The 26,322-nt window shown below is 42.7% G+C and overlaps 1 protein-coding gene and 1 long non-coding RNA gene across 2 annotated transcripts in view; one reads left to right on the top strand and one right to left on the bottom strand.

Annotated features, from left to right (window-relative positions):
- Nucleotides 1-8,327: 8,327 nt before the first annotated feature.
- On the bottom strand, nucleotides 8,328-13,562 carry LOC148216641 (uncharacterized). Its single transcript, XR_015794738.1, has 2 exons — nucleotides 12,704-13,562; nucleotides 8,328-9,122 (listed from the first exon to the last, which is right to left on the bottom strand). It is a non-coding gene; the product is annotated as an uncharacterized LOC148216641 (long non-coding RNA).
- A 10,308-nt stretch (nucleotides 13,563-23,870) lies between these two features.
- Nucleotides 23,871-26,322, top strand: part of NEURL1B (neuralized E3 ubiquitin protein ligase 1B) — a 223,607-nt gene continuing 221,155 nt past the window's right edge. Inside the window, exon 1 of the mRNA XM_088133679.1 lies at nucleotides 23,871-24,088. Within this exon, the coding sequence (XP_087989805.1) occupies nucleotides 23,992-24,088 (97 nt within the window). The 5' untranslated portion in view covers nucleotides 23,871-23,991. The remainder of the gene's footprint in view (nucleotides 24,089-26,322) is intronic.

Genomic DNA, 26,322 nt, shown 5'->3' with positions numbered 1-26,322 from the left:
TGGAGGTATCTATATAACAGATACTGGAGGTTATCTGTCAACCAAGCAATAGATACTGTAACAGATACTAGAAAAGGTAAAAACATGGGAATCGTAAGATGTCTGGTGTACTAAACATCTTTTACATAAGTAAAGAATAAAAAGGGGGATATGTATGGTTTTGGAAATATGCACCAAAGGCAGTTGTTTACCATTTTACATAGGACTGAGTGCCCTCTTTCATTCATGGAGGCCCATCTGACCTTTCCTCCTGGAGCTCAAAGCCACAAACCTACAATTGTCCCCTCTGATTTTATTACCATCACAGCAACTCTCTGAAACAGGCTGGGCTGAGAACTGACTTGTCTAGCATTCTGTGGCAAAAAATACCAATGATGGCAGTAAAATGAGTTCAAATAAAATATTAAATATGTTATTCAAAATTATGAATATCACTGTCAGACCATTATCAGTGTATCTTATTGAAAACTTCCTTCTGATGCATGAATATTAAACAGGAAGTGCTAGAAGAAGCATTTCCAGAAGAAAGAGGTCAAATATAATATTGGCAATTGTTTCCCTGTCTATACTATAGAGTCACCCTCTGGGGGAGATGGGTGGCATATACATTTAATAAATAAATAAATAAATAAATAAATAAATAAATAACATGAAATAAATAAATAAATAAATAAATAAATAAATAAATAGTATGCCCAATGGTCATCATAATTCCCCAGTCCTTGGTCACAGCACAGATCATGATGGGAAATTCAGATGCAGAATGAAGTGGCATGTAACATTTATTTGTTTGTCTGTTTGTTTGTTTGTTGGATTTCTCCCCCGCCCATCTCCCCCACAATAGGGGACTCTGTGTGACTTACAAAAAACATTAAAAACTATAAATATATCTAAAACACAAATACATCCAGCATTAAAACAATACTAAAAAAGCATCCAGCATTAAAACAATACTAAAAAGAAAAATCCAAGAAGATGGAAAATCAGGCTGCGGACAGCTGGCCACTATGGGGCTAGCCATCCCCCTGCTTGAAGTATTCCCTCCCCACCCCAGGCCAAGTGGCAGAACCAGGTCTTCAAGGCCCTTTGGAAGGCCAGGAGTGAGGCGGCAAATCACACCTCCGCGGGCAGAAGGTTCCAAAGAGCAGGGGCTACTGCAGAGAAGGCCCGCCTTCTGGACCCCACCAGTCGAAGTTCTTTTACTGAGGGGGTCCGAAGCATGCCCTCTTTGTGCGATCGGGTGGGACGGGTTGAAGACATAGGGGAGAGGCAGTCCCTTAGGTAACCTGGCCCCATGCCATGTAGGGCTTTAAAGGTGATAACCAACACCTTGAATTGGACCCGGAAGCAAACTGGTACCCAATGCAGCTCGCAGAGCAACGGTGTTACATGGGCCCTTCTTGGGCTCCAAAAATAGCCTGTGCGACTGCATTCTGGACCAGCTGTAGTTTCCGGATACTCTTCAAGGGTAGCCCCATGTAGACCGCATTGTAGTAGTCTATCTGGGAGATAACAAGGGTGTGAGTGACTGTTCAAAGGGCATCCTGATCCAGGAAACGGTGTAACTGATGCACAACCAGAAGCTGTGCAAAGGCCCTTCTTGCCATGGCTGCCACCTGCTCTTCAAGCAGGAGCCGTGAGTCTAGGAGGACCCCCAGATTACGCACTGGGTCTGTCTGGGGCAGTGCCAGCCCATCCAGCACCAAAGATGACAAAGTCCCGGATACAGAGGAGCCATTAACCCACAGCCACTCCGTCTTACCAGGTTCAGCCGAAGCCTGTTGTTCCCCATCCAGACCCTCACAGCCTCCAGGCACTGAGAAAGGGCAGTCACAGCATCACTTACTTCACTTGGGATGGAGATGTATAATTGTGTATCATCAGCGTACTGATGATACCTCATCCCATGGTGGCAGATGATCTCACCCAGCGGTTTCATGTAGATGTTGAAAAGGAGCGGGGAGAGAACCGAACCCTGTGGCACCCCACAAAGGAGGGGCCGAGGATGGGACCTCTCGCTCCCTATCAACACCGATTGGGATCATCCCTGAAGAAAGGAGGTGAACCAGCACAAAACTGTGCTGCCCACCCCCAAGTCCCTGAGCCGTCCCAATAGGATACCGTGGTCGACGGAATCGAAAGCTGCCGAGAGATCAAGGAGAGCAAGGATGGTTGCACTTCCACCATCCCGCTCCTGCCAGAGGTCATCCATAAGTGCGACCAATGCTGTTTCTGTTCCATAACCGGGCCTGAAACCTGACTGGAAAGGGTCCAGATAATCCATTTCCTCCAGAACCCTTTGGAGCTGTGAAGCCACCACTTTCTCAACCACCTTCCCCAGAAAGGGGAGGTGGGAGACTGGACGAAAGTTGTCCAGTATGCTAGGAACATAATAGATCAAAGATGTCACAGGAGCACATAGACTAATACAGAAAATTTTTGGTGTGGTCTACAAAAATCAGGGCACAATGCTGTCATATCCTGAGGCCATGTTGATGATTGAAAGCTAGTAGTAAAGAACAGGTTATGCATAATTATAATTGTTCCAAAATGTTCTGCACTTTTTCCTGAAATGTCTAGCACTAACTGACACTGATGACAGGGTACTGAGCTAGACTGACCATGGCCTTGACCTAGTTTGTTTATTATTATGTAACTCTTCCTATTTACGTAGCGACAACATTCCTGCACTTCCTCATTCAGCATTCATTATCCCCAAAGAAGGTAGTTGTGTCATCGTATCTACTCTAGAATTGTTGCACATGTTTTGTTTCTATTTAGGTAACATTGAGAGAGGTGATTTCTTAGTAATCCCATTTTCCATTTTTATTTGTTCTATGCTGGATTGAAAAGGGGTTTGATTTTTAAGTTATTTAACCACATTCAACTCTGCAAGTCTATGTCTATTCAGAAGAGAGTAACTACAACTTACTTCTTGATCAGAATATATAGGATCGTAACTGCAATGTAATTTCCTCAAGTTTTCTGAGGCAAATAACTTATAGATTGGGGAACTGAAGTTCAGGAACTGATACACATAAGGAACATAGGCAGGAACTGAGAAAAGATTTGAAACAAACTCTAAATTTAACACAGTGCCACTAAAGCGGATGGAAAGATAAATTTTGTTACCCAGCATCAGTAACATTTTTTCAAGTAAAGCCATATATGTGTGAACACACACACACACGAGAGAGAGGCTTCCATGGTGGAGTAAGAAGAGCCAGTGACAAAATGTGTGTCATGATGTCATAAAGCAAACCTTGTGATTTGTATACTTGCATCCAAGTTAGGATGCAAATACAAAAAGGCAGATTTGCATTGTGACATACATATGCCCGCACACACACGTACACAAGCACGCACACACACACTAATGTATGCACGCACATACATATACAGAGGCCAAATATTTTACTACAGCCAACACAAATTTGAGGAGTTTCCAACCTAGACTGACTCCCCAAGTGACTTAAAATTAAAATGCAACAGCAGAGTGTAGGGTATACATTATGAGTTTCTAGTGATCTTCTCTGGTGTCTGGTAGCTGGTACCTGTCAGAATATACTTAATATATGGGTGATGCAGGGTTTCCTGGCACACTAAGGGATTAAGACACCAGCCTTGTACACTTCTATTGATCTGAAGAGATACAAAATCTACTGCTAGATGTTTTCTCTCTTGCATCTTTGCTATACAGTATATACATAAATAAGTAGAGTTAAACACTGAATAAACACTGGATTAAATAACCAAAAGAATCAGAGACAAAACACAAACAAGTCAGACAGATGACAGGGTAAAGGTTTATAATAGAAGAAAAACAACTTGAATCTGCAAGATCAATAAAGAATTCTTTGTTTTTACTGAAGACTTTTGCCCTCCAGTTAGTTTAATGTATTTAACTGCCTAAGCTATTTCAGTTGCCTCAGAGTAGATGGTCTTATTCATATCTACTGTGAAAAAGGTCCCAATTAGTAGTTTGGAACTTACTACCTTGAAATGAATGTACGTAATCACAGCTTTGGTCTTTCTACTTCAAAGGCCTTTTTGTCTGCAGAATAGAGGCCATTTCACATACAAAGGTTTCCAAAAGATTATTAAGACGGGCATGTAGAGTGCATGTCATGTCTTGTCCAATGGGTGCACAGTATCTTTTCTGCCAAGATACACACAGGAATCTGTGATTGGTCTCTGCTTTCCAATGCTTAAATTACAGGTAATCCTCACTTAACAATCATTCATTTAGTGACCATTCAAAGTTACAATGGTACTGAACAAAGGGGCTTACAATCAGTCCTCACACTTACAACCATCGCAGCATCCCTGCAGTGACGTGATCATGATCCAGGCCCTTGGCAACCAGCTTGCACTTATGATGGTTGCAGCACCCTGGGGTCACATGATCACCATTTGCAACCTTCCCAGGCAGCTTCTGGCAAGCAAAATCAATGGGGAACCGTGTGATTCGCTTAACAACCATGTCATTTGCTTAATGGCTGCAGTAATTCACTTAATGGCACTGCAAAAAAGGTCATAAAATCAGGCATGACTTGCTTAATAACCGCCCCATGTAACAACAAAATTTCTGGTCCCATTTATTTATTTATTTGTTTATATTTCAAATTTAGATACCGCCCATCTCACAAAAAGTGACTCTGGGCGGTTCACAATAAAACAGCAATAAATATTAAAATACAATAAAACTTTATAAAATACAGTAAAAACAGAATAAAAACCAAACAAATTATGGTTGTTAAGTGAGGACTACCTGTAAAGGAACACACCTGTGGGGTAGATACCTGTGGGGATATCTGTGATATGAAGATGCTAAGAAAAAATTACATCGGACATGGCTATTAGAAATTTCATATGGTCATGTATCAAGTAAGAAAAGAAAGCAAACAGTAAATATGTTTGATATACCAGAACACATGCTGCCATCTTTTGGTCAAGGAGAGAAACTGAAGCCCAGGACATCTATACCCTAGTGGTAGACTGATAGCATCTGAGGTCCATTCTTTATACAAGGGCTATGCTGATTCATGATCCTTGGCTGTGCCTGTATGGTAGGACCCACACTATTGACCTCTCACTTCTAGAGTCATCCAACTTCCACCATGTTGTTATAATGAGGACGGCTTTACATTATGTCAACAATGGCTGGGTGACCTTACGAGACTAGTTGGGAAATGAAAATCAGAAGGTTTCTGTTAGCACCTTTTCAGACTAATTTTGTTAAAAGGCATAAGCTTTTGCGAGCTGCAGCTTCTTCATCAGATGCATAGACTGATGTAGGATTTAAATTGGGAGGAAGTGGAGGGGTAAGCAGGGGACAATAGATTGGTTAGGCAAATGCAGGTTCCATGTGAGACAGATTGCAAGTACATGATCAATTAACAATTCTAATGTGTTAAAAACACATTGTGTTTGTTGAAACCTTCTAGATTGCCTGAAATCTTTTGATGCATATGAGTTCAGCAGTCTCTCCCTCAATGCTCTGTTGAAGATAGTCACTTTGAGGTCAGCAAAAGTGTCCTGGGAAGTTGAAGTGTTCTGATATTATTTTGTCCTTATTTTTGAGTCCTATGTCAAACTTGTGTCCATTCATTCTTTTGCACAAACTTTGTCCCATTTGTCCTAATCCAGAGGGGCATTTCTGGCAGATGATGGCATACGGTATGTCACATTAGAAGAAAGAGCATGTGAAGGTGCTTCTAATCTTGGGTGTGTACCTGCTAGGGCCTCTGATGGTGCTGTGGGTGTAGTTGGAGGGGCAAATTAGACATCAATGTGTACTTGCAACCTACAGTACATCTGCACAACTAGCCTGTCTTCCCCTCTCCCCCCCGCTTCCCAATTTAAATCCTACATGCCACTCTGTGCATCTGATGGTGATTTGCAGCTCAGATTCCTTCTGATTTTCGGCTACCAGAGACTAACACAGCTCTTTTCCTACAGTGTCTAGTGGGAAAACGGTCTATGTTATCACAGTCCTTGTATGGGTCTTCATTAGCTAAAAATGGGTCTTCATTAGTTAAAAAATTAACTTTTCTCGTTCCTTCTTGATTGTTCTGTTTTTATTTCCCCTTCACAAGAAGCAAACATAGTGAGGGAAGAGGGGCAAGGCATCCACTGGCCGGTGCTCTTTTGCATTTTCCATTGGCCAAGAGGAACACAGAGAACAACCATGAGGACCTTTGCACGGTGGCACAAAATGCTGGAGAGGATATAAGAGGCAAAGCCTGTGCCTGTTGGAAATGCCCTGATGCGGTGTTTAAATCAGGCTTCAGTGTCACATTGTTTTAAATTCTGTTCCTCAATGGTCTGAAATAAGATGTTGCATTCCTTGTGCATATAACCATCTCTGAGAATTACATGCTTCAGCTGTTACTTTGAAAATGAAATATTAAGTCTTCAAGTGATTTTCCAGTAAAGAAAGAAGTAGTATAAAATGCTACCTTTCTATCTGGAGCACAGTGAGTTGCAGGAGCTGTCTGCGACTGGACTTTCATGGACATTTTGATTAAACATGTTGATGAGTGACCTGGTAGAGAAGAAGAAAAGGGCTGATGAAATATCCGGATGACAGCAAGCCCCAAGGTGGTGTTAATACAAAGAAGAATCAGGAAATTATGCGGTATAAATTCAGTGACCTCATGAGCTGGAGCAACTGAAAGGGAATGACATGCAAGAGGACCAAGAATAAGGTCATGCCTTGAAAGGCAAACAATGGGTGTATCTGTTGTGTGGTGGGGGCTCATTTGGAAACAACTGAACAGGAAAAAGGTTTCAGGCTACTGGCTGACATGCAGCTATGAGCTGTCAGTGGGAAGAAGTTACACAGAAAAGATAAATCCAGATCCCAGACGTATGACATGAGGCCTTTCTAGAGGAAATCAAGAACAGCAGTAGAGTCACAGATTTAAGACTCTGGACTTAATTCTGAACTGATATGTGTAGCACATGAGATGGTAATGAGTTATTTTACTTATTTCAAAATGTGATAAGCCAGCTCTATGACAGGCATCTTGTCCTCTGCTATGTTATCTCTCTACTCATTTTCTGCAATGGGCTTCATTGAACCTTCTGCTTATAGTCACAGCTATAATCCTTTACTTGAGACCACCTCTATCAATTCTATATTTCTTTTTGCCCATTTTATGTTTTGATCTTGGTATTTCATTTCAATTTCCTGCTTGACACATCTCAGGACATGCTGGCTGGGGAATTCTGCGAGTTGAAGTCCAAGTATCTTAAAGTTGCCAAGTTTGAAAAATACTGATCTAAGTCTACATCACTTCCTTCCCTGGCTGCATAGTGGTAAAGTGGAAACAGCAGCAGCACTGATGCTTGGCCATTCATTCACATGTACGTGAGTCATTGGTGTATACAGCCCCTTTAAAGTCTGGCAGATCCTTTTTTCAACACAGTCATAGAAGTATTCCCCACTCTGCCCAATGGGACCCCTCCCTTATAAGCCTGCATAGGATATGTGTCTTACCGCAGCCTTACCTTTAGTCCATGGAAGCTGATACCATGACAAAGCTTCACATTTTATAAAGCAGTGTTTCTCAACCTTGGCAATTTTAAGATGTGTGGACTTCAACTCCCAGAACTCCTCAGCCAGCATGGGGAATTCTGGGAGATGAAGTCCACACGTCTTAAAATTGCCAAGGTTGAAAAACACTGTTATAAAGACTGCGCTGGACAACAGCTCTTTATCTCGTGTTTTTAATATGAATGAGAACCATTTTGGATATCCACTCAGAAATAAATCCTACTGAGGTCTGTGCCGCTGTCTTCCAGGTTAATTAATTAATTAGGCGTATAACTGCAGCTTTGTTTATGTACAGTAACAGCCAGTTGCTCTTCTGAGCTTTAGTAGAAGCAGTAAGGGAACCTTGCTCCTTCACTACTGAACCACAACTATTTCATCCTGCCTCCATATCACCTCCATTCTTATTATTTACTGTTTAACCACTGCCTGCAACTCTGCCAAAACGATCACTAATGGCTTTAGAGGAAGCTTCAAACTGAAATGAACAGAGTAGTGTATGGCACCTTTTATTTCCCAAGTCTCAATAAAGCCAAATAAAAAGACTTGAGACGAGGCTTCTTTAAGATAACAGATGTATTTTGATCAAGACACAGCTGGGTGACCCCAATCAACACATTCAGAAGAAATGTTGATGAAATCACACCTTACAACACAAACATCAGAGACTTTATAGACATGTAAATCTGTAATCAGATAGTACATCCCCTCACACCCATACAAGGGATTTTTGGGACGGTCTGAGCAAGTGAAAGGTGGTTCTTAGGAAGGTAAACTTAAATGTAACTTATTCTTCTGGTTACCAAGAGAATGGCATACAAGATTTTTCTTATCTCTCTCTCTGGAATGCAGGGCCCCACGACTGTTGCAAAAGCTTGGTAAAACAAACAACTTGTATTCATCTAATTGTTTCTTCGAAGACAATCTGGCATTCAGCAAAGAGATAAGGGGGAAGAAGAAACCAGTGCTCTTTACAAAGCAAAAGCAAGTTAACCCTTTAGAAATAAAATAGAGTGCACTGTTACAGGTATGGTTAAACATTGTGTGAAGCATATATAAAATTGTGTATATATAAAATATAAAATTGTGTATCAAAATAATGCCCTTCATTTCCTCCCTTTGCTTTTGAACATAAGATGCTTCTTATGTAGTCAGTTTCACAACTTGGGTTGTGACCAAGCCAGCACATCTAGGTGTTTGTGTGGCTGGTAAAGTCTATGGTTTCAAATCTTCTGTTCCTGAATTAGGCCTCTACCGGTGGACCTAATTAGTCCTTGAAAAGATCTGCTGGTGAAGCTAGAGAGCGCTGCAATTTTAGTTTAAGTCCATCAACTGAGGAAACTTGCCAGGTATCTGGGGGTTCCTTCACCTGCTTGATCCTGGATCCATGCACCCAAGCTTTGATGCCTTCAACTTTTACAGCAGTGGGCGTGCTCAGGAGTACTTGCTTCGGCTCGGACCACTTTGGATCAGTGCAAGATGGGAACAGCTCCTTCACTCTGACCCACTGGCCTGGCTGGGCGATGGGTGGTACATCAGGAGCAACTGGCAAGGCGTCTCGAACCTGTAGTGAAATAAAAGATAGGACGTGCGCCAGCTTCTGCAAATATTGAGAAATGTTCTTTTCACCTGTCCATGCAGTTAGCACTTCATGAGATACAAACGGTCTCCCATAAAGCATTTCAAAAGGTGACAACATCAGTGGCCCTCTGGGCATGGCCCTAATACGTGTTAAAGCAAGGGGCAGCATCTTTGGCCAGGGGAGCTGGGTTTCTTGACAGAGCTTTGCAAGCTGAGTCTTTAAAGAGCGGTTCATACGTTCCACTTTGGCTGAAGCCTGGGGCCGATAACTGGAATGTAGATGCCAAGGAATGTCCAAGAATTTGCTAACTTGTTGAGTGACATCAGAAGTAAAGTGTCTCCCATTATCTGACTCTAACCCTTTAGGGACCGAGAATCTTGGGATGATGTGTTCCACCAGGGCCTTGACCACTTCTCCTGCACGTTGAGATGAGGCAGGAAAGGCTTCAGGCCATCCAGAGAACAAATCTACAAAGACCAAAAGATGATTTTTGGGTCCCTTTTTGGGAAGCTCAGTAAAATCCACTTGCCAGGCTTCTCCTGGGTATTGAGCAGTACGAAGGTGGCCTGAAGGAGTAGATTTACCACTCCTTGGATTATTTCTGTGGCAGATAGCACATTGAGCCACAGCTGTTTGGCAGAGGTGCCTCAGCTTCTTGTTACTGTATCTTTGAGAAAGCCACTTGAAAAGAGGTTTGGGGCCACAATGGGCCATAGCATGACTTCTTTTGACAACCATCCATAGGATTTGAAGAGGTAACTGAACACGATTGTTAACAATCCACCATCCATCCTTCCACTTTCCTTGTGGATCAAGATGATCTCTTTGATCATAGAGAGGGGGTAGTGGGTGATCAGGCTCTATAGGAATGAGGGGTAAAAGCTGGTGAGTTTCTGCAGGCATGACATCACCCTTACGAGCAGCTTGTTTGGCCCAATAATCAGCAGCACGATTGCCTCGGGAGATTTCACCTCGATCAGTCTGGTGACCTCTGCAATGAACTATAGCTAATTGAGTAGGCAAACGCACAGCCATAGCTAGTTCTTCAAGCAGTGGTTTCATCTTCAGAGCTTTTCCATCTGCCCCCACATAGCCCCGGGCTTTCCAGAGAGCTGCATGTGTGTGTGCAGCTAAAAAGGCGTATCTGCTGTCAGTGAAAATATTGGCTGTCTGCCCTTTGGCAAGATAACAGGCTTCTATAAGGGCTAACAGCTCAGCTGCCTGTGCTGACCAGTGAGAGGGCAGCTTACGTAACAAAATAGGTCCATCAGTGGTGACCACAGCCAAACCTGTCTGGCGGACCCCATTTTCAATAAAGGAAGAACCATCAGTCCAAAACTGACATTCTGCCAAGTTAAAAGGTTCAACTTGGAGGTCAGGGCGAATTCCAACAATAATCTCTAAAACCTGATGGCAGTCATGGGGGCCTTCCAATGAGCTAACCTCCTCTGATGGTCGAGGCAGGAGGGTGGCTGGATTGAGCTGCTCACAGCGAAACAGTTTAACTGAATCATTTTCCAAAATTAAGCTGGCATATTTAGTCAATCGGGCTGAAGTGGCCCATGCAGGAAGTTTTTGTTCCAGTAATGTCTGTACAGAGTGGGGTGTATATACATCAACTGTTGCTCCTAAAGAAATCTTTTCTGTCTCTTGAATTAAAAGCGCTGTAGCTGCAATTGAGCGAAGGCAAGCAGGCCAACCTTTTACCACAGCATCCAGAGTTTTGGATAGATAAGCAACAGGAACCTTTTCCGGGCCTAATTTCTGGGTAAGGACTCCTAGTGCACATCCTTGCTTCTCAGTGACAAATAAATCAAAGCCTTTAGACTGATCAGGAAGAGCAAGGGCTGTAGCTCTAGCAAGAGAGTCCTTTAATTCCTGCCAAGCAGATTGATGTTCTCCAGTCCATTCCCAAGCCATATTTTTCTGTGTGAGTTGGTACAGAGGCTTGGCAAGGAGGGAATACCCAGGGATCCAAAGTCTTGCATATCCAGTTATGCCTAGAAATGTTTGGAGTTGTTTGATGTTTGTTGGCACACTTAGGGCTTCTATAGCACTCAGGCGACTCTGATGAAGCAGCCGAAGGCCCTTCTTGAGTACAAATGATGCGTTGAACAAGATCCACATATTGCTGTGGAGACTCACGATAAGGAGGCAATCCTTCTCTCCAGTTAAATAAATCACTGGTAGTGAAAGGAGTGTGAATAAAAGCCAATTGGTTGCCCATTGGTACTTGTCTAAGAGGGGCAAGGAGATTAGGGTCCTGCCCCCGTAGTGGAGCAACAAAAATATCAGGAGAGTCCGTGTTGTAAACAAGTCCTGTCCTGATATGTGAAGGGCTACTCACAGCCACTGGTGACTGTGAAGCTGCCACTAAAAAATCTTGAGAAGCTGGCTGAAAAGCAGCTGCAGAGGTTAAAGGCAGTGGGGGGGCAGTCCCAGCTGCGGGGGTTGCTGCAGCAGCAGAGCCCGTGGGGGCTGGCAATGGAGATGCCTGAGGAGCTGATGCAGGAAGCGGAGGAGGGGCCATTGGAGTACAATAAGGGGGGGGAAATTCCTCCTCCTCCTCCTCCGTTTTGTGCTTTAGCTTTGTTTCTGTGTCCTGCTCAGCTCTCGGCTGCAGGGAAAAAAGTTTTACAGGGTTGGTTTTCAGCCCACATAGAACTTGAAGATCTGGGCGAAGGAAGAGGTTAAAGAAAAATTTGGCATATATCTCTTCCTCAATTCTGCCACTTGAAGCCAAAAAGCTGGCAAAAATATTTATGAACTCTCCATCAACAGTACCTTCTGGTGGCCAAAATCCTACATTTGGGCCAATATAATAATGTGGCCAAACGAGTTCACAAAAAGTTTTTAGTTTATTCTTTTTAAAACTCAATTTCATTGCAACTCTGGGTTTTAAAATGTCCCAGTGCTTAAGAACACACTGCAGCGGCGTAGGGCTTTTTGCCGGCATAAAGCTTTCTGCCGCGGCTTCCTTCCTTGCTGTTTCACTCAGGCGGCTGTTGCTGTTCCCCATAGTCCACCTAGTGGATTTTCTTCTTTTTCTTTTCTTTTTCCTTTTTCCTTTTTTTTTTTTTTTTTTTTTTTAAGCCTTCTATTGCTGTGAGTTATGGTGCGTGCTGCCTAGAGGATTTCTCGGGTCTTTCCGTCGACTCGGGATTCTTTGAGAGGCACAGGAAAATTTCTCGGGCTGCCTACTCCCTGTTCGTCTTTCCCTCGACGCAGGGCCTCAGCTCGGGATTTCTAGGAATTTCTCGGGCTGATTTTTCCTTCAATCAGCTCGGGGTCTGGCCAGAGTACCCTCCCTAATGTGAAATCCTTTTCCATCTAATAGTGCACCCTCCTACCTTGGAATCCTCCTCTAGGACAATATATTCCAACACACACACAAATCAACCACGCGGATCGTCGTGGCCTCTATCGCCTCACATGGGTAATAAGAGGAACCGCACTAAGATCCTCACACACTCACTTCATGGGCAGATCTCTAACAGAAGTTTCCCATGTCTCATTCACGCACTCACAAGGCACCACTCCCCACCTAATAAAAGCATACTCACCCTTCCCAATCCGTCTTTATACAATGGAAGGGAGAAGCCTCAATTTTGGAGCATTCAGGCCCAGCAGGAGCGGAGTCTGCCGACGGCGATCAGCACAAGGTCACTGGAAAACTTTCCAGGCGCGCGCTTGACATTGATGGATGGTCTCCGTCGATTTTCCCCGTCCGCTGTTGTGAAGGCAATGAGGGGGGCTTAAAGCAGCCTCCCCAAGGAATCCCTGCCTTCGGGACTCCTGCCTGGCTCGCCAAAAATGTATGGCACCTTTTATTTCCCAAGTCTCAATAAAGCCAAATAAAAAGACTTGAGACGAGGCTTCTTTAAGATAACAGATGTATTTTGATCAAGACACAGCTGGGTGACCCCAATCAACACATTCAGAAGAAATGTTGATGAAATCACACCTTACAACACAAACATCAGAGACTTTATAGACATGTAAATCTGTAATCAGATAGTACATCCCCTCACACCCATACAAGGGATTTTTGGGACGGTCTGAGCAAGTGAAAGGTGGTTCTTAGGAAGGTAAACTTAAATGTAACTTATTCTTCTGGTTACCAAGAGAATGGCATACAAGATTTTTCTTATCTCTCTCTCTGGAATGCAGGGCCCCACGACTGTTGCAAAAGCTTGGTAAAACAAACAACTTGTATTCATCTAATTGTTTCTTCGAAGACAATCTGGCATTCAGCAAAGAGATAAGGGGGGAAGAAGAAACCAGTGCTCTTTACAAAGCAAAAGCAAGTTAACCCTTTAGAAATAAAATAGAGTGCACTGTTACAGGTATGGTTAAACATTGTGTGAAGCATATATAAAATTGTGTATATATAAAATATAAAATTGTGTATCAAAATAATGCCCTTCAGTAGATTTCTTTTGCCTTTAGTCAAACAGGAAGGGCTAAATCTGCACAGGCCTGGTAATTTAATTTTACTGTATATGTGAATAGGTCTGTCAGGGCCTTTGTGCAAGTGCAGAACTCCTTTCTTTTACAAACATGGACCTCTGTGCTTCCTGGGCTTAGGTGAAAAAGCAGTTTGGGAAGAAACAGGTTTTAAAACTCATACTTTCCTTAACTGCACTTAATTTTTATTTTATGTAGATTATTTACAGAGTGAGTATCAGCTTAATCTACACCATTTTTTTCTTTGCTCTTTGAAACACAAAAAGCTCAAATATAGATTAGTTCTTACCCATTGTTTTCCTATATTTCTTGATTTGGTCTTAGAAAAGGCTATTCCCACAGTGCTTCAGACCCATATATTAATATATTGATTTGTTGGATTTATCTTTTTAAGACTTGAGGGTCAGATTGTATGCTGGAGAAAAAGAGGAACAAAAATCAAGAAATAAATTCACTCTTGGTTGCTGGTTTGGCTATGTTGGCAGGTAGGTATCCTGCTGAGCAGACCTGAAATTCTGGTGTAGTATTTGGTTCTACCCTTTGGATTTCTTATTCCTTTTCAATCAAGTGCCAAATAGTGTAGATTCTGTCTGTGCAAAATTGGGAAACAAAGCCAAACTCTGCTCCTTCCTTGCTGACCTTTTGGTTCCAGTAATGTCTTACAGACTGCCGCCATCTTCTTTTCATTTCCTACTGAGAGAAAATTAGTTCACTCTGTTCTTTGTCCTAAATGTCACTGCCCAAACAACTGACATATTTCATTGTTAAGATTAGGGGTGCAGGGCATTTGCGGGCTCAAAGGCCATTCCTGGCCAAAAAATAAAATAAAAATAAAAAGGGGAGGGGTAAACTTTTTCTCCCCTCTTAAGGGCACTCTGAGGGCCACAGAAGGGATAGAGGTGAGCTGCTCTTTCTGCATGTCTGATTTAGACAATTTAATACCTTTCCTCAACCTCATAAATCATATGTTGATGTCCTTCTGAGTCCAGCTGAGCAATGCTATCTTCACTTTTTCCCACAGCTTTTCCCACCCAGAGTTCTTGCCGTTATTTCTCATATATCCCTGCCTTTTATTTTTGTCCCTCTCACTCTGCCGCAGATAGAAAGTCTTATTTGAGTTTCAGGGGAAATGGCTATAGCGATTACCAAAACATTACAAACCTCATGTGGGATGAGCATCTGCACTCCTTCCATAGATGTGTGTGTGTGTGTGCTATATGTCTCCCTTTCTAAGAAGCTTATGTGACGATCTTAAATAGAACTATCCAAAATGTGAGCAGCTTGCAACAGGTTTAGCATTACAGTATTTGATTCAGAGGCAATTTCCACTGTTTATTTTCATACATGCAGAGTTATATTCCCTAAAGAAACCACATTGTATTAAGATATTATTTGCTTATCCATGATTTATTGAATTGGCTTGCTCTGCAGTATATACTATGCCATATGTATGCTTTAAAAACCAACCTGTCTGAATTCACACAATAATCCAAAGACAAATCTTATTTAAGGCTTAATGCAATGTGTGATTCTACCCATTCAAAGGGAATCTATTCCTAAACACAATGACATCAAAATGATAAAATGTACATTGTGACATCATAATACAAGCTCTTTCCTTTTGTACCTGCATTGTGATGAGCCAAGGACAGAGTTTATGTTGTGATATTGCAATTCATGGTTTATCTCCTGGCGTCTGTTGCCCCTCCTGCAAACACATATATATCCTCTGTAAAGCAGAAAGAATCATCCCATTCTTTCATTCGTAACTGAGGTCTCTGGCAAAGATAAATAAGATGATTTTCTAGATACATCTACAAAATATTATACCTGTTCTGTATATTGCAGCTATATTATAATAATTTAGCTGCAGTAACAACAGTACAAATAACACAGAGACTGCTTAAAATTCTACTTCCAGTTCTGCTTGTACTTCAAGTTCTACTTCAATACATTGTACTTAAATATATTTTATAGCTTTTAATCTCAAAAGGTATATATTTGGATGTTTCACTGTCTATATTTCAAAACAGTTTTCCAAATGCCTTTCTTGGTTTCACTTGATTAGTCTAATTGCCCATGATTAATATAATATTTCTATCCAGGCATCTAATAAAATTTCTTGATCTGTTTTTCAGAACTTGGTGACTTAAGGGAAGCTGCTACAGAGACAAGGCCAGTTAGGTGGCAGCACTGAGCCACGCTTGGTCGATTTTGAAAAGCTAAGCAGAATCAGATCTGGTTAGTCCTAGGCAGGAGGTTACTGGACTGTAGGCTAGACTAAAATAATGTCCTGGAAGAAGACAACGGCAAACCACTTCCATATTTTTTCCAAGAAAACTACACAGAGTTGTCCATGAAAACACAAGAAGTCAGCTCAGCATGAGACTTTATCTTTACTACCTTTATTTTACCAAATAAAAGCAAGTAAGTATAGGATGACAACAAACAAGATGTTAGTGCCTACAATTTTTGCATTACAACACACAAAACATTACAGTACAACATTTACACTTACACACTTATGCATGGATAACAAGATATTGTGGGAACTGACTCATTCATTCATATGAAAGCTACTCTGGGTTTATGTTGAAGAACACAACATCTGAAGGCTCCTATGTAATAATTTGCCTCAGACCATGACTGTGGGAACCTACGGTCAAATCCCGTGTTCCGCTAAGTTCACTAGGTAAGTCCTCTACAGAGTTGTTGGGAGCAAAAAACAGGGTGTGGTAAAACTGTAATAACAACAATCTAACAACACTAGATTTCAGCAGAGTATTTGCCCAGGTGACACATCATTTTGCCAACTCATCTATTATACAGATTCCTATTAGCATACAATATTATAGACACTCCCTTTGGTTCCAGATATCCAGATGAATGCTAGATAGCAGCAAAGAGCTAAAACAAAACGAAAAACAAAAATGAACCATGGAGCTCTTTGCTGCCATCTAGTGATCATCTAGATATTTCCAGTCCAGATTTTTTTGTTTGTTTTGTTTAGATGTATCTGCCTCCTCAATCCAGGTAGACTCTTGGTGGCATTCAGAGGCTACATTTTTAAAATTTGGTGTAACAATGATAATAAAATAGAGTAAATATAATAATTTGAGTCCCAATTTAAGATTACTGCTAATAGCTTCATATCAGCTGCCAAAGGCCTTCTAGAACAGCCAAGATTTTACCAGGTACCAGTGGGAGCCATCCCCATTTCAGTGGACAATCTGTGTCATAGGAGGAAGGGAGCTTCCCCAGAACTGTTTCCAGCAGATGTTCTCTGCTTGGCTAGATCAATAACCCTATATAATATCACATTTTTAAAATGAAGTGGACTATGAAGTGAAGCACAGAAATCAATTAAATAGAAAAAAAATCATTTGATAGGTTGGAATATGTCTCTTGGATATACTGTCCATTTAACTAGTCAATTTTGTCATTATTTTATAGTACAATCAGGAAAAGACAAATTTCCCCCCTCTAGTGGCTTACTGTAGAAAAACATTGGTTACAATATCTGTGAAGCATTTTGCCACTAGAAGCTTGTTGACAGATTTATTTCAGGTGAATAAATTAAATTAAGAATTAGGGAGTATAGAAAAAGCTAGAATCCCCAAGGAATTTATACAAATGATCAAGAAGCACTTAAATGTTAGGCATAAAAAAAAAAAAGACCACAGTTGTCATCAAACTTAATTGATAAAGAAGGAAACATGCAGCTTCTTTTCTAAGACTGCCCTGTTTTACATGCTGTACATTAGGAAGTGTTTCACCATGGAAGAAGGCATCAAATTAAGCTGACTGGGAGAAAATGTTCAGAGAGAGGAGGGGAGAGAGTGAGCTATTACATGCCATTTGGGTCAGTTTCACCTCAAAAAATTACAGTCCCTCTACTGATCTGAGATGTTCAAAGTTTAATCCAACTAGGGTTACCAGATCTGGGCTGCAAATACCCAGATGACCACAGGATGGTAGCAAAGGGATACAGAAAACTCTATTTTGCAGCCCCAATCAGATGGACATACCACTGTCCTCTTCTACATATGAATATCCCTTCACCCAATAACATAAAAGATAAAAGATCTGGAGTTCATATGCTCCATCTAGAAGGAGAGTTCTGCTGCCTCATGAACGTGTGGATTTTGCACCCTAGATCTGATAGCCCTAATCCAACCCATCTAGAGGGTACCCCACTGAAGAAAGCTGCTTTAGGATGAACGTTTCAATAGGCAGCCAGCTTCTGTTTTGGGAGGCATGGATCAAAGTGAATCAAATACGTTATCATTCTAAGGTTCTGGTTCAGGGGAACATACTTCTGGGCACATGGCTGCATCAGGTTTTTGTGGCACACTGTAATTATTTCCATTTCTGTGTTTATATTCTACAAAGTCAGACCTCTCAGGAAATAATGGCCAAGATAACTTCCCAGTGTGAATATTCAAGGTTTTAAGTGCTTGGGTTGGATCTTCTTTAGGGGAACTGAAAGGCACTCCTTGAGCTTCAGGACAACATTGTGACTGAGAGAGGACGTTCTTACCTTCATCGGAATTCTTTAATGGTTTGTTCTAAGAATTCTGCCTCTGGCAGAGTCTTCACCAAAGAGAAGTTTTAATTTTCACATACTATTACCACCACTACAAAGTGAGCGTAGCCCGCAGATATGTCTCTGTATGCTTCAGATTTTGGCAAAGGGATTTTTTATTTGCTGACACAGCTTCATGCACGTATCTTATCTGTGTAGGTAAATCTGATTTTCCTGGGAAGGCAACTCTTTCTGTGGCTAATATTCATATCACCTACTTTTTCAGTTATAACTGTGGGTCCTGTTAAATCACTGATAGCATGATTAGCATTAATTAATGCTAGGTATTATTTTCAAAAATTCTGCATTACGAACTTATGACTCTTTTCTCTTGAAAGAGGCTGATACTGCCTGCACTGTAGTTTTTATTTGCAGTCCTGCACACAAAGAAGATGCTTTAGAATACTGGAATGCAGTTCTGTGCAGGATTGGCGCTATTAAGTTTGTTAATGTACCAGAAATAACCTCATAGTTTGTAGCTTCTAATGGAGAAGATAAGAAATGCATTAGCAAGAGATTACTAGTAGCCAGATATCACAATCATTCCACTGCTTCCACTTGGACAACCATTATCAAAATTCTCACAAATGCTACTTGCATGGCAACATCACTCAGAAACTGAGAGAAAGACATCTTGGGACAACTATATTGGTGTCAGCATTTTTTCTTCTGTAAAGCACATTGTAGCACTCAAGTAAATTAGATAGCCATTTTGGTTTTCCATAGCAATTATATAAATGTCCATATTGGGGATGTGTTTGCTTTTGGCTATGAACTGCTCCCTGAGAATCTTCTCTCATTGTAACAGTGCTGGTTATAATATGTATACAAACCATACATAGACGAGACAAGAAAACCTGGAATTGATGGAGTGCTATTACAACAGGAGACCTAATGAGACAGTATATATGAAATGCATGAGGGAACTATGGATGGACAGAAGACCTACATCCACACTAATTGAGAAGCAGCTAGTTACCCAACACTTCAACATAGTGAAGAGGAAGCTGCTCTCACAACTTGAGATAGACCAACTACACATTACATCACAGACTCAAGAAGACCCGGAAGAACAACTGGATGTGCAGCCAATACCTGAAGCTGAAACGTCACTGCCACCCCCTCCATTACAGAGCATAACAACTGATATGAGGCATAAGATTATTGATAAACTAGCTACAGTCAACCCTTGAGACCAATTATCAAGGCTCAGTGGAGAAGTACCATCAGATGGTATGCTAGAAGATGCCAATAGAGCCCTCACGACAATTCCTATTATCACCATAATTCAAACTAATGAACTGGTATATACTATAGCCACTGTAATCCTGGAGATGCTTGGCTACATGATCAAGAAGAACAGCAGTATATATACCCCTGGAAAATGGGGTTGGAGGCTAAGATCAAGACAACTTGGAGAGAAATTAGTCAGCTGGTGGAACTACAGAAGGGTGTGGAGATTAAGGATAAGACTCAGCTACTAAAAAAATACAAGGGCCTGACTCCATCTGAAGTCCTAGAGGCTGCTAAACAAAGCCTCACAGCACTGGCTACTAGGCTAAGGAGATACACTAGAGAAGCAGAGCCAAGAAGATAAATGCCCTATTGTGGAGTCCTTGGGGTTCTCTGAGGGTTTGGGAGCTCAGGGGAGCTCAGAGAACCCCCAAGGACTCCACAGTTCAACCCTGAGCTATACATATTCACCTCTATTGGTAAATGCCCTATTCTCCAGAGAACCATCCAAGGTATACTCCCAACTGCAGTGCAACCACACAGTAACAACAGGGGCACCAACAGCAGAAACTGAACAGTACTGAAAGAACACACAGGAGAAAGATAAGACACATAATGCCAGTGCAAAGTGGCTGCAGGCCCTGAGAGCAGACCACAGCAATCTCCCAGAACAGGAACCAGTCACCATTGCAGTAGCAGACATCCAAAAGTGGGTCAAGAACATGAAGATCTGGACAGCACCTGGCCTGGACATGATCCACACCTACTGGCTAAAGCAACTAACAGCAGTGCATGAATGCCTAGCGTTCCAGACTGGCTAACACAAGGAAGGACCATGAAAGACCCCCACAGGAGAACAGCACCATCCAACTACTGGCCAATAACCTGCCTCCCCACAACATGGAAAGTCCTATCAGGCATCATAGCCACCAAGCTACAGGACTCTATGGGCCAGTACCTGAGCACATCTCAGAAGAGCATTGGGAACAACACCAAAGAGAACACCAAAGACTCAAAACAGCAGTTGCTCATAGAGCAGTCGGCCAAGACTCAAGATCTAGACAGACCAACCTGAACACGGCATGGATTGACTACAGGAAAGCCTATGACTCAATGCCACACACGTGGATCTGTGAATGCCTGGCACTATATAAAGTCAACAGGATACTAAGGATCTTCCTCAAGAACTCAACGGGATGGTGGAAGACACCACTGGAAGTCAACTCAAGACAGCTCACTCAAGTGGCCATCAAGCGTGGTATACACCAAGGTGATGCCCTGTCCCCGCTGCTGTTCTGCATAGGCTTGAACCCCTCAGCCAGATAAGCACAAAAACTGATACGGATACAAGTTCGAGTGGAACTACCATCAGCCACCTCCTCTACATGGATGACCTCAAGCCGTATGCTAAGAGTGAACAAGACATCGACTCGCTGATCCACATGACATGGATCTACAGTGAGGTGGCTGACATTGGGAAATCTACCAGTGGGTGGAAAGGGCCTCACTAAAAGACAGCTGACACTGATCTTAGCAGCACAAAAATAGGCACTAAGCACCAGATCCATAGAAGCAGGGGTCTACCACACTAGACAGGACCCAAGGTGCACACTGTGCAGAGAGGCCTCAGAAACAGTCCAACACATAGTGGCAGGGTGTAAGATGCAGGCAGGAAAAGCATACACTAAATGGCACAACCAAGTAACTGGCATTGTATACAGGAAAATCTGCAGAGTTGTGAAGGAATGGTTGGATGAAGGCCGCACTCGAGGAGATAAGCATTCCCTTAGCTCTCAACAGGAGCGTGGGAAGTTTAAGAAGTTGAGACTGGCACCACCCTAAGGAATTCACGGTGTTGTGGCTTGCTGGCTTGGGAAGTTAGATTTAGTCTGGAGAGATTCTGTCTTGAGGTGGAAGCTAATAAACGCAACAGAACTGTATCTGCGCTGTCTCGGGGAATTCTTTGGGCTGAACCTGACAACAGTGTATGGACTAGACCCTCCCAAGTCCAGGTGGGAGATTCCACAGAAAGTTGTGGAGAATAACAAGGTTAAGATCCTGTGGGACTTCCAGATCCAGATGGACAGGCAAGTACTGGCCAATCAACCAGACACTGTGGTAATAGACAGGGACCAGAAGACAGCAACATCAAGAAGAAAGAGTATAAGAAGCTGGAAAAGTACCAGGGCCTGAAGGAGGAACTAGGGAGGATGTGGAAAGTCAAGGCCCAAGTGGTCTCAGTGGGGGTAGGAGCACTCGGGGCTGTGACTCCTAAGCTGGGAGAGTGGCTCCAACAGATCCCAGGAACAACATCAGAACTCTCTGTCCAGAAGAGTGTAGTTCTAGGAACAGCTAAGATATTGTGCAGAACCCTTAAACTCCCAGGCCTCTGGTAGAGGACCCCAGACTGAGGAAGACACATACCACCCATTTGGAGTTGGGCAAATACAACTCCAGGAAAGAGAAATAGCAAAACATGCTGCTACAGGAAATTATATCATTATTTTCAAATGAGATGAAAATTGTTTTGCATCACTGACTAATGTAGCATTACATAATTTCATAGTTCAACAAAGGAAACCAACAATCAAAATATTTTGATTTTAGGAATATAAGAAGCTGCCCTATATTGAGTCAGACCATTGGTTTATCTAAACTTGTGTTTCAGGAGAGATATCAAGGCCTGAACCTGGGAATTTCTGGGTGCCAAAAATATGCAAAACCACAGAAGAATCACAATAGCAAATAATAATGTGACTAATACATGACAATGTTACAGTTGCATAATTAAAACTTATTTATAGGCATCTACATCTGTTCATATTTGTAGCTCCTTCCAGGTACTACTTGTGAGAAGAGGACCTATATGTAGAAAAGTAAGGCTATAATCATACTTGGGGTGCAAATTCCAGATGACCATTAGATGGCAGCCCAGAGATACACACAACTCTACTCTACAGCACAGATCTGGTAGTCATACCACTGCCCATTCTATATTCTCCCTTCACACAAGTAACTCATGAAAAGATCTGGAATTTATATATCTCCATCTAGAGAGAGACATCCTTGTTATTTTATGCTGGGTTAGTCACTGTGTTCATGCTGAGACAGTTTAATACTCATTAATCTGGCTAACATAGTGACTCCCAGAAACGTCAGGGCAGGAGAAATAAGGAAGGAGTCTCTAAAAGAGACTACAGGTAGTCCTCATTTAGTGACTGCCTCGCACAGCAACTGTTCATGTTATGACAGTGATGAAAAAACAACGTTGCGACCAGTCCTCACATTTACAACCTTTGCAGGTCTGTGAAGCAAAGGAAAGCTGACTTAGTGACTGCTTCGCTTAATGGCCAAGTTTCCCAATTGTGGTTGCTAAATGAGGACTACCTGTAGGAACAACATGGGGATATGAGTACTTGTCAATGCTACTTCATGCCTCTAATGTTATGTTGACTTTACATACATAATCCCTTAGGGAATGGGTGGGCAGAGTACAGGGAATTAACCAGAGTACAGTATACTAATCAAACTGAGTCCCTGGGTTTGCAAAAGCACCATAAATCTGCAAACAAGGACTAAATTGCTTGTATAATGCAGCTGCTAAGTCCTGACCTGGCTAAGTGGGTTATTTAAACACAGTCATAATATACCTATTTTCATGATGATCATAACTCTTGCTCCTTTGCCGTCATCCTATGATCTTGTCCTGTGATATTACTAGTTAGTTAACATCATTATGGTCACTAACATCATTATGGTTCCCAAGAGGTGTTGGTCCTCTCTCACGCAATGGCAGTGCTTGTCTCTTGGATAATGGGGAATCTCCCCCGCCCCAGGCCCTTCCTCGACCCCCATCTTTGGGCCCCACATCTGCGGTGCGGAAAGAAAGAAAAGGCAGCATAATACGGAAGCCGCTGCGTTCCACCTTTGCTTCACGTTTTTGGTTTTGGGACAGAAAGCGAAGGTACAGACTACTGAAGTCAGGGAGGCGCATTCGTGAAACAAGGCGGCCCGCGTTCCGATCAAAAACGTGCCAATGAAACTTTACACCAAACTAGTTCCGTCCGGGGATGGTGTCGGGACTGCAACTCCCATCGTTTCTAGTCAACGTGGCAAGGCTGGTTCATAGCATTACAGCGCTGGGGCGTTGAGTCTTTATTTTTTCCCCCTCTGTCTGCGATTCCCAGCTCTGCATATCCGACATGAAACGCTTGCCCGCCGCCAGGAGACCCTTTGTCCGCCCCCTCTAGCTGGAGCTCCAGCGGTGGGGCGGAGCCTTCCCTGCTTCCCTGGCAGCCGCAGCGCCGCTCCGCAAGGACGACGCTGAGCGGGAGTCCGCCGCTCGCCCGCCCGTCCGCCTGCCTGCCTATTGGGCAGGTGCTCCGCGCCATTGGTTGGCTTCCTCGCCCACGTGCCGCGTTTGAACTCGCGCTCAGGCGGGAGAACTCGCAGCTGCCAAAGACCGAAGCCCGCTCAGGCGCCCCTCTCCAGCTACTTTCGGAGACCTCGGGCAGCGACCCCGCGCCTTCCAACTCCCCGGGAGGCCCCTGCACGCGCCGCCTAGCCATGGGCAACGCAGAGTCTGCCCCACTGGGAGCGGGGATCCGTATCAGTTTTAGCAGCGGCTCTAGCAGCTGCTGGGTTCCACGGGTCCTTCCTCTGGGTAAGTGCACCTGCAACAGGGTCCAGAAGTGTCAGAGGATGTGTTCACAGGACACCTTGAACAACGTAGCCAAGCGCATTTTAACTTACCTTAATTGAAGTGGCTAGTTTATGGTTTGGCCTGTTCTGTGAGCTCAGAAATTTGGTTTAATTGGGCAACCCATGGAAGTTATTGGTTGATGTGTTGTGCAACTGTGGCTACTCTGTGACCATTCTGCATAAAGCTTACATTGGAGTAATAGGTAACCTGAAGTTGTTGTGCGACAGTGTTCATAACTGTCACCAGATCATTGGCTGTGCTGAGTGGGAATAGGAAGTTAATAGAAAATGGGCTAAATCACAAGGTTACTTGTAGTATCACTTTCTGAGCATGTCTTTGCAGCTTCTGACAAGTATACCCATAATGAATGCTTATGGTGCCTGATTTGTCTGAACAATTTATCATTATGTGCATTTAGCTTATGTCTTATTCATTAAGAAGACCAGCAATGGCTGAGAAAGATGCCCCCATCCCAATGATGGAGTGAGGTTCTTTCCAAGTTATATATGAGGCTGTTTAGGTCCTGTTTTTGAAACCCTGGTGGAAATATTCACAAGAAGCTTTCTCTTATCAGAAGCATTTTATGTATTAGCAACAACATCCCACTCTGGAGGACAGGAACCTGGCTATTGTACTAACTACTGATGCGGTGGACTGCTGATGAAACTTCCACATTTTATCAGCCTAGTTTTGAAGTGAAGAAATGTCTTCAGGTTAGTATAAGTCAAGATGGGGGATCTGGTGTCTTCTGCATATTTTGGACTGCCACTATCATAATATCTCACTGTCCAAATACGTGGTGAGGCGTTTATGGACTTGTCCAAAACACAGAGAGTACCAGACTGGGCAAGAGTGAACCAGAAAGTGCATTTGTCCCTATGTTTTTCTTCTGCCTTATTGATCCATGAAATGGTTTTGAACTAACAGAGAAAGAACAGTTGCTAATATAGCCTTCCCCATCCTGTTGTTTTCCATACACATTGGACTATAATTCTCAGCCAGCATGATCAGTACATACTGAGGCCATTGGGTTGGAGAAGCTGGTGCTAAGACAATTATGATGATGATGGTGATACTAAATTATGGAAATGTCTCCTTAAGGTTATGTGCCAAAGTATGAAAGAAGATGAAGCATTTGGAGGCGTTTTTGAATATTTAGTCTAGAATCAAATGTTTGGTGGAAAGTTGTTGGAACAGTATAAATATGTTTTGTTATATATTTAAATTATCAAGCTATGTTACTGTTATAAGAATATTGCAATAGGCAAAATCATTCTCTCCTCAAAGGCCCTCTGAAACAGCTGTCTCTAAGATTCTGGAAAGCCAACAGTGAGGGTACTCACCTAATCTCCAGTGGAGGCTCATCCATAATGAGGGGGCTAAAACTGAAAAACACTGCTTGTGAGCATTGAACTCCTTTACTTTACCTATAGAGGGAAACCATAGAACATATTGATGGAAAGTCCATGCTGGATAAATTGGATGGACTGCTTCTCTGTGAACAGAGTCCTGTAAATATCTCAATGGTGAGCTTGTTTCCTCCCCAGTTCCTGTCAACCCAACAGTTCGAAAACTTACGTGAGTAGATAAATGGGTACTCTCACTCCGGTGGGAGGAAAAATGCTGGCGGCGCCTTGCAAAAAAGGAATTGGGAGCAGTTGCCGGTAATCGCGAAAAACCGCGCGCGCCTGAAAAGGGCGCGAAGCAACGGAAACCCCGCCTCCTGCGCTTGCCAGCTGGGCTCTGCCCTAGGAAGGAGGCTCTGGCAAACCACTTCCGAAAAACAGTTGCCTTGAAAACTGCAAGGACTCGTCCAAGCAGTCACTGCAGGGTCAGCAATGACTGAGCGCAGACCCAAAAAAAAAAGTCAAAACCAGTACTTTGAATTGCAACCAGAAACTCATTAGTAGCCAATGCAGTGCCTGTAAAACAGGTGTTAAGACTATGGCAACTTGGATTTACTAATATATGGGCTGCCACAGTTTCTACCTGTTGCACTTTCTGTCCCAGGTAGTGATAAGAGTATGAATTACTGTGGCTTCAGGTAGGGCCACAATATTGTGGCTATATACACATACACATTCATACCAATGTATCTGTTAATCAATGCAGTTAATTTTGAATCTTGGAGTTATAGTGTGTGCTGCATGTTTTATGCAGTTATTATAATCTGTGATTTGGCAGAATATCAACAT

The sequence above is a fragment of the Python bivittatus genome, unplaced genomic scaffold, assembly GCF_059951505.1.
Source record: "Python bivittatus isolate LINGU-HERP-01145 unplaced genomic scaffold, Pbiv_v1 ctg000080_np1212, whole genome shotgun sequence".
Lineage (NCBI taxonomy): Eukaryota > Metazoa > Chordata > Lepidosauria > Squamata > Pythonidae > Python > Python bivittatus.
The sequence above is the reverse complement of the archived record's forward strand: the minus strand, read 5'-3'. Positions and strand labels throughout refer to the sequence as shown.